We start from the raw sequence: 16565 nt of genomic DNA, 5'->3' as shown, positions 1-16565 counted from the left end.
ATGCAGCTATGCCCACTGGATCTTGCTCTGATAAATGCAATTACTTTGAATTTGTGCTTCTACAAACTAAATCGTTTATACAGAAAAGTGCCTATCGGTCCATCTCTAAATTAGTTTCTCTCTTTTGAAACAGAAGGATCCCAGTCAAATTAGAGAGAGAATTTAAGATTAACGAGCCTCTGGCTTAGCTGGGCTGGGGGTCTGAGACTGAGGAGGTGGGGAGTAAGGTGAATGCTGGTTAGCCGTCAGTGCTGTTCCAGTGTTCTCAAAGAGAGGACAAAATGACTGTGGTTTTGGCATGCAGGGGCCAGCTTGCTCAGGAAATTGTGGCATGTATAAAACAAAGTACGTAAACAAACTCTCCATCCAGGAAGCTGAGTTTAACAATTGCCTCATTAACAAGATCCAGGGAAGGACAGGAAAAGAGGGGGAAGCCAATAGCTGATTATTATACAGCTCTAAACAGATGAAGCCCTTCAGCTCCTCCCCAAACAATCCCTGTAGTGTGAATTTGACAAAGTGGCACATTTAAGAGGGAACTCTCTTGCCATCAATGGGAGTCCGGCGCACCCGTATCTAAGGGCCAAATTCAGTCCCTGGAACTTGACTTTATCGGTAGACATGAGACAGAGGACAAGGCAGCTACATCCACAGAGAATTAATTAAGAGCAAAAGCAACATCCAGCGACTATAATCAATAGTCTGAATACTGATCTACATATCAACCAGCATTGCTTTCTCCTCTTCTATTTCTTTTAAATTATTTACACTAAGGTGCTCTTATAACTACTACTTCAATAGAGATTTACTTGCTACTTGGCCTCACTGAAATTACATATTTCTCATATTGTATTATACAAAATATATCTACAAAGACCAAACATCCCGATGTCAATTTAAGTTTCTGAATGGTTGAAATCTTTTCAGGTAGAATTTTATCATGGATATTTATTCATTTGGCTTTCTCCCTGCACATTTATCCAGTTTCGTATGGGAAGTATGTTAAAAAAAAAAAACCCTGATTCGAAATTGCAAAGTCCACACCCAAATTTGTCTTTCCTAGCTAATTTTCTCCTATCTCCTTTTAAAATCATCCCTTTTGAACATACCATAAAACCCCTTGCTAATTATTAACAGTGTTGCTTACAAAATACTGGCTTAACACAACATTTCCAGCAGCAGTATTTGCTTCTTCTAGCTGTCTCAACCCCTCCCCCCGCCCAACACACATATCCAAAGCACATTGCAGTTCCCTTCTTGAAACCAATGAAAACAATCACATAATTCTGATATTGCTTTCATTCCTGCTGGGCAATAGGACAGGTCTCATTACCTTCATTTTTCAAAGGCTTACCAGAAACATCATTTTTCAAGACCAGGTTCTTGGTTAAGTCCTTTAGCAAAGATTCTGATTTCTTCTTGAATCTGTGCTTTGATTGCATCTCTTGTAAGCAGCACTGAGACCAGAGTAATTTGTCAGTCATCACTTTTGACTCCTGCTTTGCTCTAGCCCAGCAATTCAACAGCAGCCTTTATTGCTTAAGGAAAATAGGAAATGCTGCCTCCTGGACACAAACATGTGGATTCTCTATGTCCAGGACCAAAAAGGTGAAAAGGGCAGATTTTACCAACATTTCCTTAAGAATGAAAGTCTCCACTTTTAGCACATGTGGATTATCATCCACGTGTGTAATGCTTTGCTCATGAATCATAATTTATCGGTCTATGTGTGAACAATTTTGGATTGTCATTGGGTCTAATTTTACAGATCTTACTTACACCATACTCCCTTTGCAACAGGCGAGAGTGTGACTTGAGTAAGCACAATAAAACTAGAGCCCAGTGTTCCTTCTGACCCTGACTGCGTTTGTAAAAAGATGTGATTGCAAAGGGAGCGCCAATACAACCTCAGGATAATCTAAAATATCATGACGCCATAATAAATGAAACACTGAAATGGAAAAACATGTTTTGCTGGGAAGAGGTTGATTTCTTCTTACTGAGAAACTAGTAGGCAGGCATAATTAAAAAAAATAATGATAAAATGTAGAAGTATTACTGACACAATGACAGCGTAGATTTTAGTGACCAACAAAAGCTGATGAGATCTAAAAGCATATGCTACCCATGTTTGAGGCCCACTGGAAGCAGCGAGTGTTCAACCAGTTTGGTTTTTATATGGCCTTCAAAGAGCTATGTCAGCTGTGATTCATTATTCTAAAATTGAAAAAAAGATTACCTGATTGTTGACCAAAAAATATGAAATGGAGGAAAAGAAAGCAAACAAACAAACATACCATGTTCACACACAAAACAAAATAATTCTCTCAGGGACATCAGGGAAGGTGGAATACTATAACAACACATGTTATATTGTTATACTATTCCACCCACCTTAATGAGGAACCCTTGGGCGTTGCTACTCCATAGCCTTTCGAATCCAGATTTCCTCCCACTTTCATCGTGTCACACGGCTTTCGCTGCTCAATGTATTCATTCATAGTGGACTCCAGGAGAAAGGCAAATTTGCCCTTGGATTTGCGGACACGAGCTACTCCCTCAGCTGTAGTCCTAGTGAACACTGACGGCTCTGCTGATCGCATGTAGGTCCACATCTTTTCATACACTGCTATTTTTGATCTCTGGAGGAAATGAAAATAAAATTAAATACAGGAAAGAAGGGAACAACATGTTAATATTGACTGAATCAGGATAAGAATAAAGCGTTTTAGTACCTTTCCATTGCCCTCTAACTCCAATTTGCCATAATAACATTATTCTTTTTCCAGTGAGAAAACTGCCTTTTACAACTATTTAAGGAAATCACTGAAATGACAGACGTTTCAAAGTGAGATTTGAAGAAGCTGGTACCTCTTCTCGTAATAACTATCCTACTCAACTGCTTAAAGGACAACTTATTATCAATTTTTAAATGTAGAATGCCATGAAGAGAGTGGAACATTTAAAATCACGTGTTATATCACATTCATGGCAAACTTGAAAAGGACTAGACAAGACGTGATTTCAGCTTTGTAAAATATCTTTTAAAACTGTAGTTGAATTCTAACAAATAAGGAGAATTATTATATTGTTTCATTTTTATCTTTTTTCATGCCTCAAAGTTTCAATGAAAACTGTCCTGATAAGATGTGTACAACAAGTGCAGTCTGTATCAGTCAGTATTTGAGCACCAGAGGAGGAGGAGAAGTCATTGTAGCTTACAACCCAAATATCCATAACACAAGAATCAAACTCTAGGTCTACAAAACATTTTTGGACCTTTTCTAACAAAATCTCCAAGTAGAATATACATTAAATTTTAAAGTGAAATATTTATTTTTGTCCATTTGGGCTCCATCTCCATTACTCCCATTACTTAATTTACCCAGATCCTTTTGCTGGTATGTGCATTCACATTAGACTTTTTAAATTCACACATACACTTTTCTTTCTTTTTTTTTGGTGAGGAAGATTGGCCCTGAGCTAACATCTGTGCCAATCTTCTTCTATTTTGTACGTGGGAGACTGCCACAGCATGGCTTGATGAGTGATGTGTAGGTCTGAGCCTGGGATCCAAACCCATGAACCCGGGCTACTGGAGGAGAGCACAAGAACTTAACCACTGTGCCACCAGGCCAGACCCGACATGTACAATTTTAATGTGAAAATATATCCAAAGGACCTCAAATGTTCCCAAAGGATATATTTAGTAAGATAGAAAAGGCCGAATCCTGTTTGATGTTTGTTAATGCAATGAGATGCATAAACTTTTAGCTGGCACGGCTGCATTTGTTCAATACCAAGGTGCTGAAGTTTTGCATGTGGATCTGAATAAAAAGTAATGCAGAGTAATTCAGACTTAAATCTATGCCTGAAGCCAAATCCTGAGTAGCATGTGTATTCATTTACATTGACCTTCCTTTGTTTACCAGGATACAGAGTCTAACAAGAAGCAAATCTTCAATAATCAACAAATATGCTGACTAGCAACTTCAGAATACATGTTTTTAGGCAAAAGCAAATTATTCTGGTGGACAAAGAAAGAAACTGATAATGGTGGTATTCCAAATTTTGATTTCATAAGATGAGAATTTAGTAATCAATAAACCTATGTAATAAGCCACACAGTAAGAGATTTGCATACTTGAACACCAAAAAAAACCATATTTTATATTAGTGTATATTCAAATGGTGATAAATATCAAGATGGGAAATAGACATCCTGTAGTCTCCTATGAAATGTTTTTATGTGATTAGCACTTAAAAATATCTCATGATACAGAGATTATGATGTGTGTGTGTTTAAGTAATGATAGGTTACTTTTGGCTACAGAAATCCTTAAATTAGGAACTTCCATGCCAACAATACAATTCAATGGCAAAGATTCTATGTGGTTCCAGGACAGAGGAGTATCCAGATTCAGAACCCTCCACCATGGGACCCTCTAGGGAGGCCATGTTGCTAGGTCTGGTTCACCCCATCTCTAATGATAGCGTTCTCTTCTGGAGAACTAACTCTTCCATTTTACAGTGAGTTCCAATCTCTGGATCACTTGATACAGATTGTCCTTAAACATCTCTTCTGATCATTTCAATTTAGAGAAGTACTGGTAAACAACATCCGTTAGGCATATAATCACTTTTTTTTTTTAATATCTTGATACCTTGACTTGAGAGTGCCACCCAAAAAGGTATAGAGTTCCACATATATTGTATACTTTACTATGTGTACTACATTGAAAACAGAAGAGAGAAAATCTGGGTATTATTTTAATTGAAATATTTTTTTGAATTTTTTTAAGAATATGAGAATCATGATAGTTACTTGGCAGCTTTCCTGTTACTACTAAGTATCTTACTACAGGAATAAGGAACAACTAGATGAAACGAACATAGCAAAATAGAAAGAAAGTAGCTTTAGGGCTTGGTAATTATGAAGATAATCTAACTGTAGAATGCAGTGTAACATTAAAGCAAAAGATTGCTTTTTAAAGGAATAAAGTATCTTTAGGCCATTGGTGGTTTTTAGAAATCCATTCCTATAAAATTAATATGAGGAAAATTACTGCTGCATTTGTTTAAATATATTGAATTACAGATACTTTAAGTGCAAAAGAAGTTAAATTAATTCCTTTAAAATCTGGAAGAGGAATCCATAGTGTAGTTATACTATACTTAGCAGGCCTTAGGCATAACAGAAATTGTAAAATACAGACTCTCAGTGGAAAATCAAGGAAAGACGAAAGCAACTTCTTTGGAGAAAAAATATATTACACAGTTTGCCACTTCGTTCATGTTTAGAAATTCCGATTCTTATTTAAAAGGCTTGACTTAGATAAGATCACTCATCCACACAATAAAGGGAGTGTGGGGCTGGGGCATTGGCGGGGGATTCAAGAGATGAAGGACTGGAAATCATAGCCCCGTGCCTTATCTGTGACTGCAAGAGAATGTTTGCTAAGGAATAGGGGCAAACAAATCTTTATAAATTTGATGAGACAGGATAAAATGAGGAAATTTCTGCAGCTCTAGCAAGCTCATAAATATAGTGATAATGGAACTGTAAAGGCTCTGAAAGCTTCAACTGTGATACCTACTTAATGATCAGGTTTGGGGAGTGAATATGCTCAAGGTAATAAGCAAAGATAAAACGAAAGTCATTATTTTTCTGAAATTAGAAATTAATCTCAGATTTATTTGTTTCATCTTTCTTGTGAAGGTTGCATGGCAAAGTATCTGATTTAAAGCACTATTTTATTGCTTAATTCCTGGAGGTTTAAAAATGTGCTGTCCTTTTAATTTCTCAAAAATTAAGTATTCTGCCATTTCTGCTTTTAACGGAAAATATGTCCAAATGTCATGCATCATAGTTAATATTTACATTGTTGTCAGGTGAATTATTTCCTGCTTCTAGCAGCTTATGCAGCAAGACTGATGTTCTCAGAAAAGCTCAGTGCCCTAGTTGATAATTGATCAGCTCTGGGTTGGTAATCTGCCTCATTTATGCATTCATGATTTCACCGATGACTGAAACAGGCACAGGATAAAATCTGCACCAAAGTGAAAATCAATGTATCCAAATCAGGTATATAACAACGGGCAAAAGTACCTAAATAGCAAGGCTGTCAGGAAGTGAAAAGTACAAACTTTCTTTAAATGCCTCTGTGTTTATGCTTAGCAAGGTGAACAGAACATGAAACACATCAAGTTTTACAATGGGGCAAAACCAAGGCAACAGTTGAATTCAGCTGTCAGTTTCCCCCCTCGTCTGATTCTTTTTCCCCTTTCACTATAACTGCAACACTTTTGAAGCACTGAGTGTAAGTCACTGCCTGAGGCAGTTTAGAGGAGCTGATAGATGTACGATTACTGTGTTCCTATGAGAAAACATTTTTGACAAGTACAAAAATATCCTTCACGTTATGTTTTCTCAACCTGTCAGACAAATGGTTTATTTAAACCAGGTCATCATCCACGGGAGGGGAGGGAGAGCACAGTAGGAAATGAATGAGATTTTTATCAGAGAACCCAAATTTATTCATTCCCGAAAGTGTGCTGCCAGGGAAAATTATTTTCTTGTCCCATTAGGGTTCAGACTGTTCTGCAACAATAAATATCTATACTTACAAAAATCTTTCATTTTTAAAAGTGAAGTTGGGTGGGAGAGAAAAGAAAGAGGGCAAGGTGAATGCCCAGCTTGTATGGAAGGCTCCGCAAATCTAAGAGGCAGCTTTCCTTATTCCCATATTCGCTTATCATTATATTCTCTTATCTACTTCATCACTTTTTAGAACTCGAGAAGTTTTTAAAAACTCTGTAAAGATTAGAAATAAACATTTTCAGTGTGCTTGATGCCAAAGGGCTTTATAGTGAATTACTTTTGAAATTTTTTTAGGGAATCAACATGACATTTCTTTCTCCCTTTATCTTTCAAGGCAGAATGATGAACTTGAAAGTATCTGCTTTATTTATATGAAAATAAGTCATCATTTTTCAGTAAAATGCAAGTGATAGCACAAACTTGGATTCTATTTTGATGCATATCCATAATGGTTTCTAGGCAAAGTTACTAATTTTTACCTACTTAGTTTTGTGTGGAAGCAGTTACAAACTTACAGATTTCCCGCGAGGTAAGGAAATTATGCTAAAATGTGTTAGAGCGGTATGTTTGTATTATTAAGCTTTAACGACTGGGATGCACTATTAAGTTTTAAAAATTTGGTCATTTACGTTTATCTATAGAATATTGTTAATAAAATATATCATCAAGACTATTATTTACAGTTTTAGAAAAATCTACAAGTGCTTTATAATTAACTTAAAAATTTTATATCTACTAGCAATGCTCCAAATTGTTGACAAGGACATTGCTCACTGTCTGATTTCTTTTTTAAACAATGCCGAGTGCTGGGTTTGACAGAATTTTTCTTTTTTAAGGAAGATTAGCCCTGAGCTAACATTCACCACCAATCCTCCTCTTTTTGCTGAGGACAATCAGCCCTGAGCTAACATCGTGCCCATCTTCATCTACTTTATATGCGGGACGCCTGCCAGAGCATGGCTTGAGGAGCAGTATGTAGGTCTGCGCCCAGGGTCCAAACCTGCAAATCCCAGGCCGCCAAAGTGGTGTGTGTGAACCTAACCACTGCGCCACCAGGCTGGCCCCTTGACAGAATTTTTGAGTGATTTGTTCTTCATTTAGTATTATGTAAACATCTGTAGTATATAAGGATACTATAATCAAATATTTTTTAACAAAAGAAATATCTTACTGAAATTCAAGTATATGAAATTTAAGTCTCGCTTAAAAGGTAGCACGTTTTGTTGTTTTTAATTTTCCAGCTGAATGAGAAAATAATAAATATACACATTTTGTGTGTGTTTATGAGAAAGATTGGTCCTGAGCTAGCATCTGTTGCCAGTCTTCCTCTTTTTGCTTGAGGAGGATTGTTGCTGAGCTAACATCTATGCCATCTTCCTCTATTTTATGTGGGACGCCGCCACAGTGTGGCTTGAAAAGCAGTGCTAGGTCTGCACCTGGGATCCAAACCTGCGAATCCCAGGCTGCTGAAGCAGAGCGTGCTAACTTAACCACTATACCACAGGACCAGCCCCCCAAAATGATAAAATATATACATTTACAATGAAAACGTAAATCTCTCAAGTACTATATATAAACATGAACTTACTTGAAAAAACTATCATTATTTTTAAACAAAAGCTTAGGAAATAGTGACATATATCTTTTCTAAATTATTAAATATCTAGTCTTTAAGCAATTGGAATTAAATACAAAATGCTTTCATTATTATCTACTTAAATATTTGCGAAAATGTTTCTCTGACTACTTTTTAGTATTTTGGTTCTGAAGTCACAAAATGAACCCCTATCTCTGATCAGACATTACCAAGTGCATGTCTCTGGATTTAAGTAGAAAAAGAGTAAAGTCGATTCACTGATCAAAAAATTCATCCTCACAATGGAATAAACAGCAAAACCCCCAAAACTCCCCAAATACCTGCCATTCTGATGGCAAGTCAAAGGGATCATATCTATATATGAGAGGCAATTCTATCAGTTTGAATGATTTTTATCTGCAAAAGCAGAGAAATCAGCACAAATGAAACACCATACAATAGAAAGGCATCTTAGAAAGGTGTCCAGAACTTCATGTTCTTGCTACTATTATCTTGTGAGAAAGCAAATGTATTGCTTTGAAATCCATTGTTACAGAGTAGATTATAGAATAATATACCTCATAGGTAGTATAACCTGAAAGTAAGGCTCTGGGTTTCAAATGCAGCAAGTTAAATGTATTTTTTAAAAAACCCCTTGCTTTCATTTTTAGGCTCTTAGCCCCTAAATATACGTAAATCCAGTCTTGCTAGATGCAGTATCATAATAGCATTATCAACATTGGAATCTTTGGGATAAATTATATTACAAAGTTGTTTTAATTACCTTTTTGTTGTTACTTTTCCTTAGGGAAGGTCCCTCTTGCAATATGAATAAATCAATCAGGCTTTGCAAATTAAAGGGGTTATGAAATCCAAGTAGAAATAGTAGCATTAAACATAGCAGTTACCATTATGTTTGCAAAACCTGCAATAGCTGGAGCCCATAATATAATTGTTGGCAAAATTGCCTGAATTTAAAAATTATGAACATTTCATTGTTAATTTTTCCCTTAACTTACTCTGAAGAATTCTTTTGTTGACCCTGAATCCAGTGTTCCATAGGCAATTTCTGTTTGTTTGGCCAAGTCTTCCGCACTTTCTATGGGGGAGACCATTCGCTCAACCGTCAGGAAAGCAGCGAGGTTAGCAGTATAAGATGATATAATGATGAGGGTAAAGAACCACCAAACACCTCCAACAATTCGACCTGAGAGGGATCTAAACATGGATAAGATAATGCACGTTTTCCCTTCTCTAACCAACACAGAGAAAGAAAAGAAATACCATCAATTCACCATGAATGTTTAAAAATAACAATTGCAAGTATTTTATTTTCTAACAGTCTACTCAAGAATGATTCTAGTATTTCTGTATAATTTGATGTCTTTTATGCTATACTGAATGTATAAATGCCACTGAAAATATGAAAAACTTCCTTTTTATTATTTAATTCGCAGAAATGCGGAACTTTAATGCCTTTCCTTTAGGTACAGCAAAGGAATACTTGCTTAAATTCATTGGTACCCTCCTTGTCTTACATTTTAGCATCTCTGAAATTAGGATGCAGCCCATGGTTGGTGAGATAAAACACAGTGTCATGGTTCAATTGTCAGCATTGTTTCTCTTTGGTGGTACACGAAATAGCAATACATCTTAACAATGGGTGAGGTCTTAAATTCGATACAAGTTGGCAGATGCCTTTCTGAGAGAACTTGTTTTTACCTTCAGTCACAGCCTTGCCAGGATGGGTGGGACATAAGCTAAGGAGACTGGATGAGATGTGGCTCTAGGTTTGGTCTCAAACTGACCATAGTTGAGGATTTTTTTGTTTGCTGGATATTCTATTTCTGCTCTGAATGGAGGATGAGCCATATCCTAAAATATCTTTATATATTGGTATAAAAATGTTCCCTTTACCACTGCCAACATGTGACCAAAGCATGTGACTTGTCAGTGTGCAGTGTAACAGCATTAAAAACTGATGCTAAATCTCACAAAAAAAAAAAAAGTTCTCTCTTCACCCTTTCTCTGACTATCAGGGATATATGGATGAGTGTGTGTGCAGAGGAAAGGTGAGAATAAAAATTCAGGGCATATTCATAATTGATCTCACTCATTGGGGTCATCAAAGTATTTAGAATTCCTGTGACAAATTGTTTTTAGACATTTTTTTTAATGTGAGGAAAAATTTCATATTTTCCATGGCACTTCCAGCTTTAAAATGTTCCCTTCTTAGCCATTATTATGTAAGGGGCACCAGTTGGTTTGAAATTAGTATTTGCTTAATCTCATTTTTAGAAACCATTACTTGATTTGCTTTGATTTCTTTTCATTTCATTAAGTGAAAGTTTTTGATTCAGATTGCTATGTTATTGGCATTTAAGCACATTTATAGTCTTCCTGGATTTTCAGGAACACAAATTGCATTGTGGCTAAAATGTCTTTTTTTGAGAAAGTGTACATTTCTTAAAAAAAATCCATATATTTATGATGCTAATATAAGTCACTATTTAAATTCGATTCTTAGCTTCTCCTACCTTCAACTACTTTTTCTATGGGGGAAATTTGGTATTTTTCTTGTAACAGGTGACTGACTGCATCTTTGGCAAACAAAACTGAAAAGTGTCTTAGTGACATCCAAAGGAAGTAGGCCATGACTCCACAGAAATGGAAAACCCTCTCTATAAAGCTAACACAGTATTTGCATTGCTCTTTGCCTCCTGCTTAGCTTGTTTATAGGTTGTTATACAGAACAATGTATATCTGGTACCTGCTATATTGACTCAAGTTTCAGGTAACTCCATAGCAGAATTCTCCTTTAAGCTACATGGAATGTAGGTCAAATTCAAAATTAATTTTTAAAAATGAACAACAGCAACAATAACAAAAATATTTGATTTTGAAAAGGAGACAAAATGAAAATGAATTGCTATTCTTACAATCTAGATTTTAGTTTGCATCTGCCAAACCACTGAAGGAAATATTCATACCAAGTGATTTTTGAGAGTTCTAGTGGGCTGCATATTTTCTATTGGGAAAGTTAATCTTTATGATATAGTATCCACATTTTGTGCTCACTTGGAAAAATTGGCTATAAATATATTTAGATTAATTTGGGAATTGCAGGTTTTTTCTGTTTCAAGTAGTGCTCTGCCTCCAGGAAAAGAATATGTCGAGAGATGTTCCGCACAACACTTAGAATTACTGAGGAAATTGGTGAAGAACTTAAGAGTTTTGAAACTAACCTGGGTGAAATGTCACATCCTTGTTGCATAAAAGCACCCAGGGAAAACCAGAGGCTGTTAAAGATGCCAAACTCATTGGGAGGCTGGTCGCTGGGTCCTTCCTTTCCGTCCTCTGGCTCTTCTGTGTGCCACTCATACGGACTAAACCTACTAACTAGGAACAAGACCACGCTGACGCCAATGTAGGCAAAGACTATGCACATCCAAATCTCATAGGCCAGAGGATCCAAGAAGGAAAACACTCCTGGTTTAGATTTCTGAGGCTTTTTGATCATGATAGATATGCCCAAACTCATGAAGGGCTTAGAGAAGTCAATGACCTCCTCTCGTACCAAAGTGATTGTCAGAGGGGCAATAGCAATCTCTGCTTTCTATAAGAGAAAAGACACATGAAAACACATAGGTTAATGAATTTCATGAAGTAATTAGCACTGGATTGATCCATTCAAAGCTAACCAGTTATGCATTCATGCTGCATTTTTTTGTGGAATGGCAACAATGAATAAGATAAATACAGAGATGAACAGTAGATTTGTTTTCGTAAGGTATCACTTAAATTGCACAAAATATTTTTATTGGTGCTAGTAATTAGATAAGAGGAAGAGAAATGGAGACAGAATAGACATAAGCAAAAATAACTTGACCTCAAATAACTGTATTCGTCTTTAAGGATCTAGGACAGTGCAGGGGAGAATAGTCTTTCCATATGGCTGAATTTCTGAATTTCTTGGCCAGGAACGCTGCTATGTTGCAGCCTGTTCTGTTTCATTTGGAAGGCTGCCACTGATTCACGACTTGGCCATCCCTTAATATTATGAATTGCAAATTTCAAACAGTCCTTTCTCTTTTATTCCTTTCCAGTCATGAGAAAACATCATGAAGTCTGTGTTCGTAAGACCGAAGAAACCCACTGTTTAACAACATCTTCCAATTCAGCACACACACAAAAATCTGGAAATTGGCATTTATTTCTTCCTAGTCACATATTTTGGTTTTCTACTTTCAAATTCTAAAAACGATTTTGGAAAGCAGTGGATTCATTTCTCAGATATTATGATCGTAAGATACCAGGTTCCATTTTCATTCTGTGATTTTGAGCCATTTTTCTGAGCCTAGTTCCCTATCTCTAAAATGAAGACATTTTCCTGTTTACTTCATTGTATTGTTGTGATTATCTATTTAAAAACCTTAATAAAATAACAGTGAGTGTTTGTTGAAGGATTATGCATCTGATGCTGATCTAAATATTTTAAACGGCCTCTCATCTAACTCTTATAACAATCTCATGTCTATCATTGTTTTATAGATGATGAAACTGAGACTTGGTGAGTTTTACACATAATGGCAGCTCTGGAATTCGAGCCTGTGATTCTTCCATTAAATCATGCCACTTCTCAAAGCAAAGGAAATAAACTATGGTGAAAGAAACTGGAAACTGTTACTTTATCTACAAATGAGATAAGGTTTTCGGATTATTTTAAAAGGGAACTAACTGGCATTAAAATGGAATATGAAACATACTCAGACATACGTGTTCTTACAAGGGGTTTTTACTCTTATATTTGTTCCTATATATCTTTAGTCCTGTGGTTTGATAGAAGGCCAGCAGCTTGATACAAGGAAAGCTGGAGGGTTAGCATGGGATGGTTCTCTGGCCGTCATGCTATCCGCTGGCTGACTGAGAACTGCCTGTATGTGCCTTTAAGTAGGAACAAACTTAGTTCACATCAAAAACACGCAGATATACAAAAGACACAATCATTGCTGAGAGGGTATTATTTGCCCATAGTTATTATTATTTATGTAATTTTCATTACACGTGTTATATGAACTAGCTATAGAAAAATCAGTACATAAAACGAGAACCAGAAAATTAGGAAAAATTATCTCCATTCCCTTCACCTACTCATTTTTTCTTCCTATATGTCCTGCTAGGCATTGTTTTATGAATAATATTTTTTCTTATTTTAAAATTGGATAATACAGAACATTACATTTTATAATTCATTTTCTCAAAAGTATATGATGAACTCATTTTTATTTCAACATATATAGTAAAAATTAAGTTTTAAGGCTTGCAAATATTTTATCATGTGAAGGTATCAAAATTTACTCAATCAATTTCTCATTTTGGGGGATATTTATATTGTTTCCAGTTTTACACAATTTATTACATTGATGATGTGAACATCTTTGAAGACAAATCCTCACACATATCAACTATTTAAGAAAAATTTCTAAAAATGGGATTGCCGGTCTAAATGGTAATCTTTTTAATGCTCATGATATTTTTTGCCCAATTTTTCTCCAGGAGGTTCATACAAATTTCTACTGTCACCAACACAGTGTGAAAACACCTGCAGCTTTAAATTTTGTACACCCCCGTGAATCTTTATTCTCATTTATCTTCGCCAACTTGCTATATGGCAAATTAGATCTCATTGTACTAATTTGAAATTGTCTTTGTAAAACAAATAGCAATTTTTACTTCTTTTATGCATTACTTGTCATGATCTGCCCCCATTTTCCATATGGGCTATTCATTTTTTATTTACTAATTTGTAAGCACCTTTAGATAGGTTAAAAATATTAACTTTTATTTTCTATATATACTACAAATATTTTCCCTATTCATCATTTGTTTTGTTCACATAACTTAGTTCATGGTATTTTACTGCATTATATGCATTTTGAATTTTGTTGTAGCCATATAAAATTATCTTTTTGTGTTTTGTGTTTATTATCTTTGTGTTTTCATGCTTAGAAAAATCCTTCTCATATCATATGATCAGTCTCATATGATATAATTATGGGACCTCTGATCTCTCTTGGATTTATTTGGCATATTGCATGATGATGTGTTGCAAAATTATTAATTTTCCAAGTAGTTCCCTATTGTCCTGACAGGAATAAATGAATAATGCATCCTTTCACTGATTTGAAATGCTACCTTTCACATACTATGTTGTGTGTGTAGTATCTTCTGAACTTTTTTATTTATACAAGTAACTGCTAATGAGAGTGAAAGCCTTAAAAGGAAAGAAGTGTGAGGAGAAATAAAGGGGTCTCAGCACATAACACTAAAGGCCACAGAAGGCAGACATTTCATAAAGGTGGTGATAATGATGTTGAAGGAGGACACTTTTGAAGTCTGAGATTTGTGAGATGAACAGAGAGGATACACAGAGGCTTTCTCTGCTAACACTGGAGATATGTCATTGTTGCTTGTTCCATTATCTCAGCGATTCCCAAAATTACGTGTGTAAAATATCTCCCGCAGGGGCTCTATAGGGTTGGGGTTCCTGAGGACCACTGGAGTGAGGCTCAGGAACCAGCGATTTAACACATCCCACAGGTAATTCTGGTGCTGGTAGGCCATGGAACGTGTCTGAGAAATATTCCCTTGGATTAAACCATATACACCGGTACTGCAGGGCGCAGGAGAAGGCCCTGGAGCAGCGCCCCACAGGAGGTTGTCGAGTGGACATGCTGCAGTGCGCAGGTGTGACAGACAGAGAGGACCTGAGAGGGAAAGGGAGGTTCTGAGCTTCCGGGTCACCACCTGGTGGTGTGCTGAGATCACACATGAGTGTTTCACAGATAATCTGTTGCTAACAATTACAGTAACAAAGTTTGCAAAGAATAAAGTAAAGCAATATATAGATGATGGATTTAAAGTTCATCATTTTGCTGTCTAATAGGCTCTGTGGGGTAGAAGAGAATGGGCTGTGTTACCTAGGGCCCTGGAAACTGAGCATTTCTATATGTGTTAGCAACAAGAAAGTAAAAAAAGGTGGAGAAGCAAGCAAGTACAGACTTTGCAGACACCAGAATGAAAAGTACCAAATCTGCGGAAAGTGTTAAGAAACATGAAAGATTTCTTCGGGAAAAAAGTGGACAGCTCAAGTGGCAGAGTTTGGGGTATTTAAACCCTTGCTGTATTTAAACCTAGCTGATGAATGAATATAACAAGTATTAATAATTATTATGTTATCACCTCTCTCTGTCTAAGAACTGCATGACTCTAGGACTTTCTGTTACTGTGACATGTGCACTACTGATATAATTTTTTTTCTAATTCTGCTACTCTCTTCATATCATTTGTTTTCATTATTGAAATAAAATGCTCTCAATAAAACGTAGTCAGAACCCTTGCAAAGGGGTGAGCCTGGGCTGCCCAGTGAGTAGGGCTCCGGAGGAGAGAGATGGAACAAACGCCCTAGAAGTAACTCAGGTTAGTAATCCCATCCGTAACCAACTGGTAACTAAGTGTGATTTTTTTTTAAGATGAAATACTCAATAATGTTTTCCGAAGGAAATGAATGACTAGTTCTGACAACTTGGATAATGTTCACATCTCAAATCTGCTTACTGTATCAAAAGTTTAAAATATTACCAAGAAACACGCGCTTTAGGAACCCTTTTTCTTTGGACTTAAAGATCAATATCAAGCTGTTGATGAAGTCTGTGGTAAAATACTTTTTGCTTTTTTAAAATTGCGTTTTTTTCTCACTTAGGACACCTAACCTGTCAGGAGTTCTTTCAAATGGATATAAAACTAACCGACTGCTCTTTACTGTCAACCGCTGAGGTGTGGCTACTGTACTGGGCTATATGAGAAAGTTCATTGCTTCATGGTCTGAAAAGCAGGATGTGGAATCGTGAAACTATTGAACTGCGGTTCCGGTTTGGAAAGTGAGCCCCTCTGTGGAATTCAGTGATGTTCTAAATCTTCCTACTTTTATTCTTTTCTGTGTGAGGATGACTCTCATAAAATTCTTCATCTCAAAGAGGACTTGTGAGGGTTAATCAGACACAGTATGATTTGAAGGTGAAATTTCTGAAATATGAATTGGCTTACAGGAAATTTCAGAATACATTTCAAATGTATGTGACTTTTATTGGTTACTTGATCAACAGAGCTTACTGTGACGTCTAGGTTTTGTTTCTGGGCTTTGGCGATATCAGACCATCACTAGCATTCGATTCACTGCTGGTTTGATTTTGACACTTTGCAGTGGTAGCTGGTGGACGATCTGGTTCTGATTCAAGCAGGAATATCTGTGTTGAATTTGCCCTTGGCTACGAACGTGTACAGGCAATACCTGGTGAACTCAGAGGGAAGAGCATGATGTATTTTCAT

General features: G+C 36.3%; 1 protein-coding gene across 1 annotated transcript in view; it reads right to left on the bottom strand.

The window, feature by feature from the left end:
* GRIA4 (glutamate ionotropic receptor AMPA type subunit 4) overlaps positions 1–16565 on the bottom strand; it is a 365546-nt gene that overhangs the window by 36854 nt on the left and 312127 nt on the right. Inside the window, exons 12-14 of the mRNA XM_046686080.1 lie at positions 11423–11793; positions 9197–9395; positions 2395–2642 (exon numbers count right to left, since the gene is read on the bottom strand). Of these exons, the coding sequence (XP_046542036.1) occupies positions 2395–2642; positions 9197–9395; positions 11423–11793 (818 nt within the window). The remainder of the gene's footprint in view (positions 1–2394; positions 2643–9196; positions 9396–11422; positions 11794–16565) is intronic.

Source organism: Equus quagga, chromosome 14 (assembly GCF_021613505.1).
Source record: "Equus quagga isolate Etosha38 chromosome 14, UCLA_HA_Equagga_1.0, whole genome shotgun sequence".
Classification (NCBI taxonomy): domain Eukaryota; kingdom Metazoa; phylum Chordata; class Mammalia; order Perissodactyla; family Equidae; genus Equus; species Equus quagga.
The sequence above is the reverse complement of the archived record's forward strand: the minus strand, read 5'-3'. Positions and strand labels throughout refer to the sequence as shown.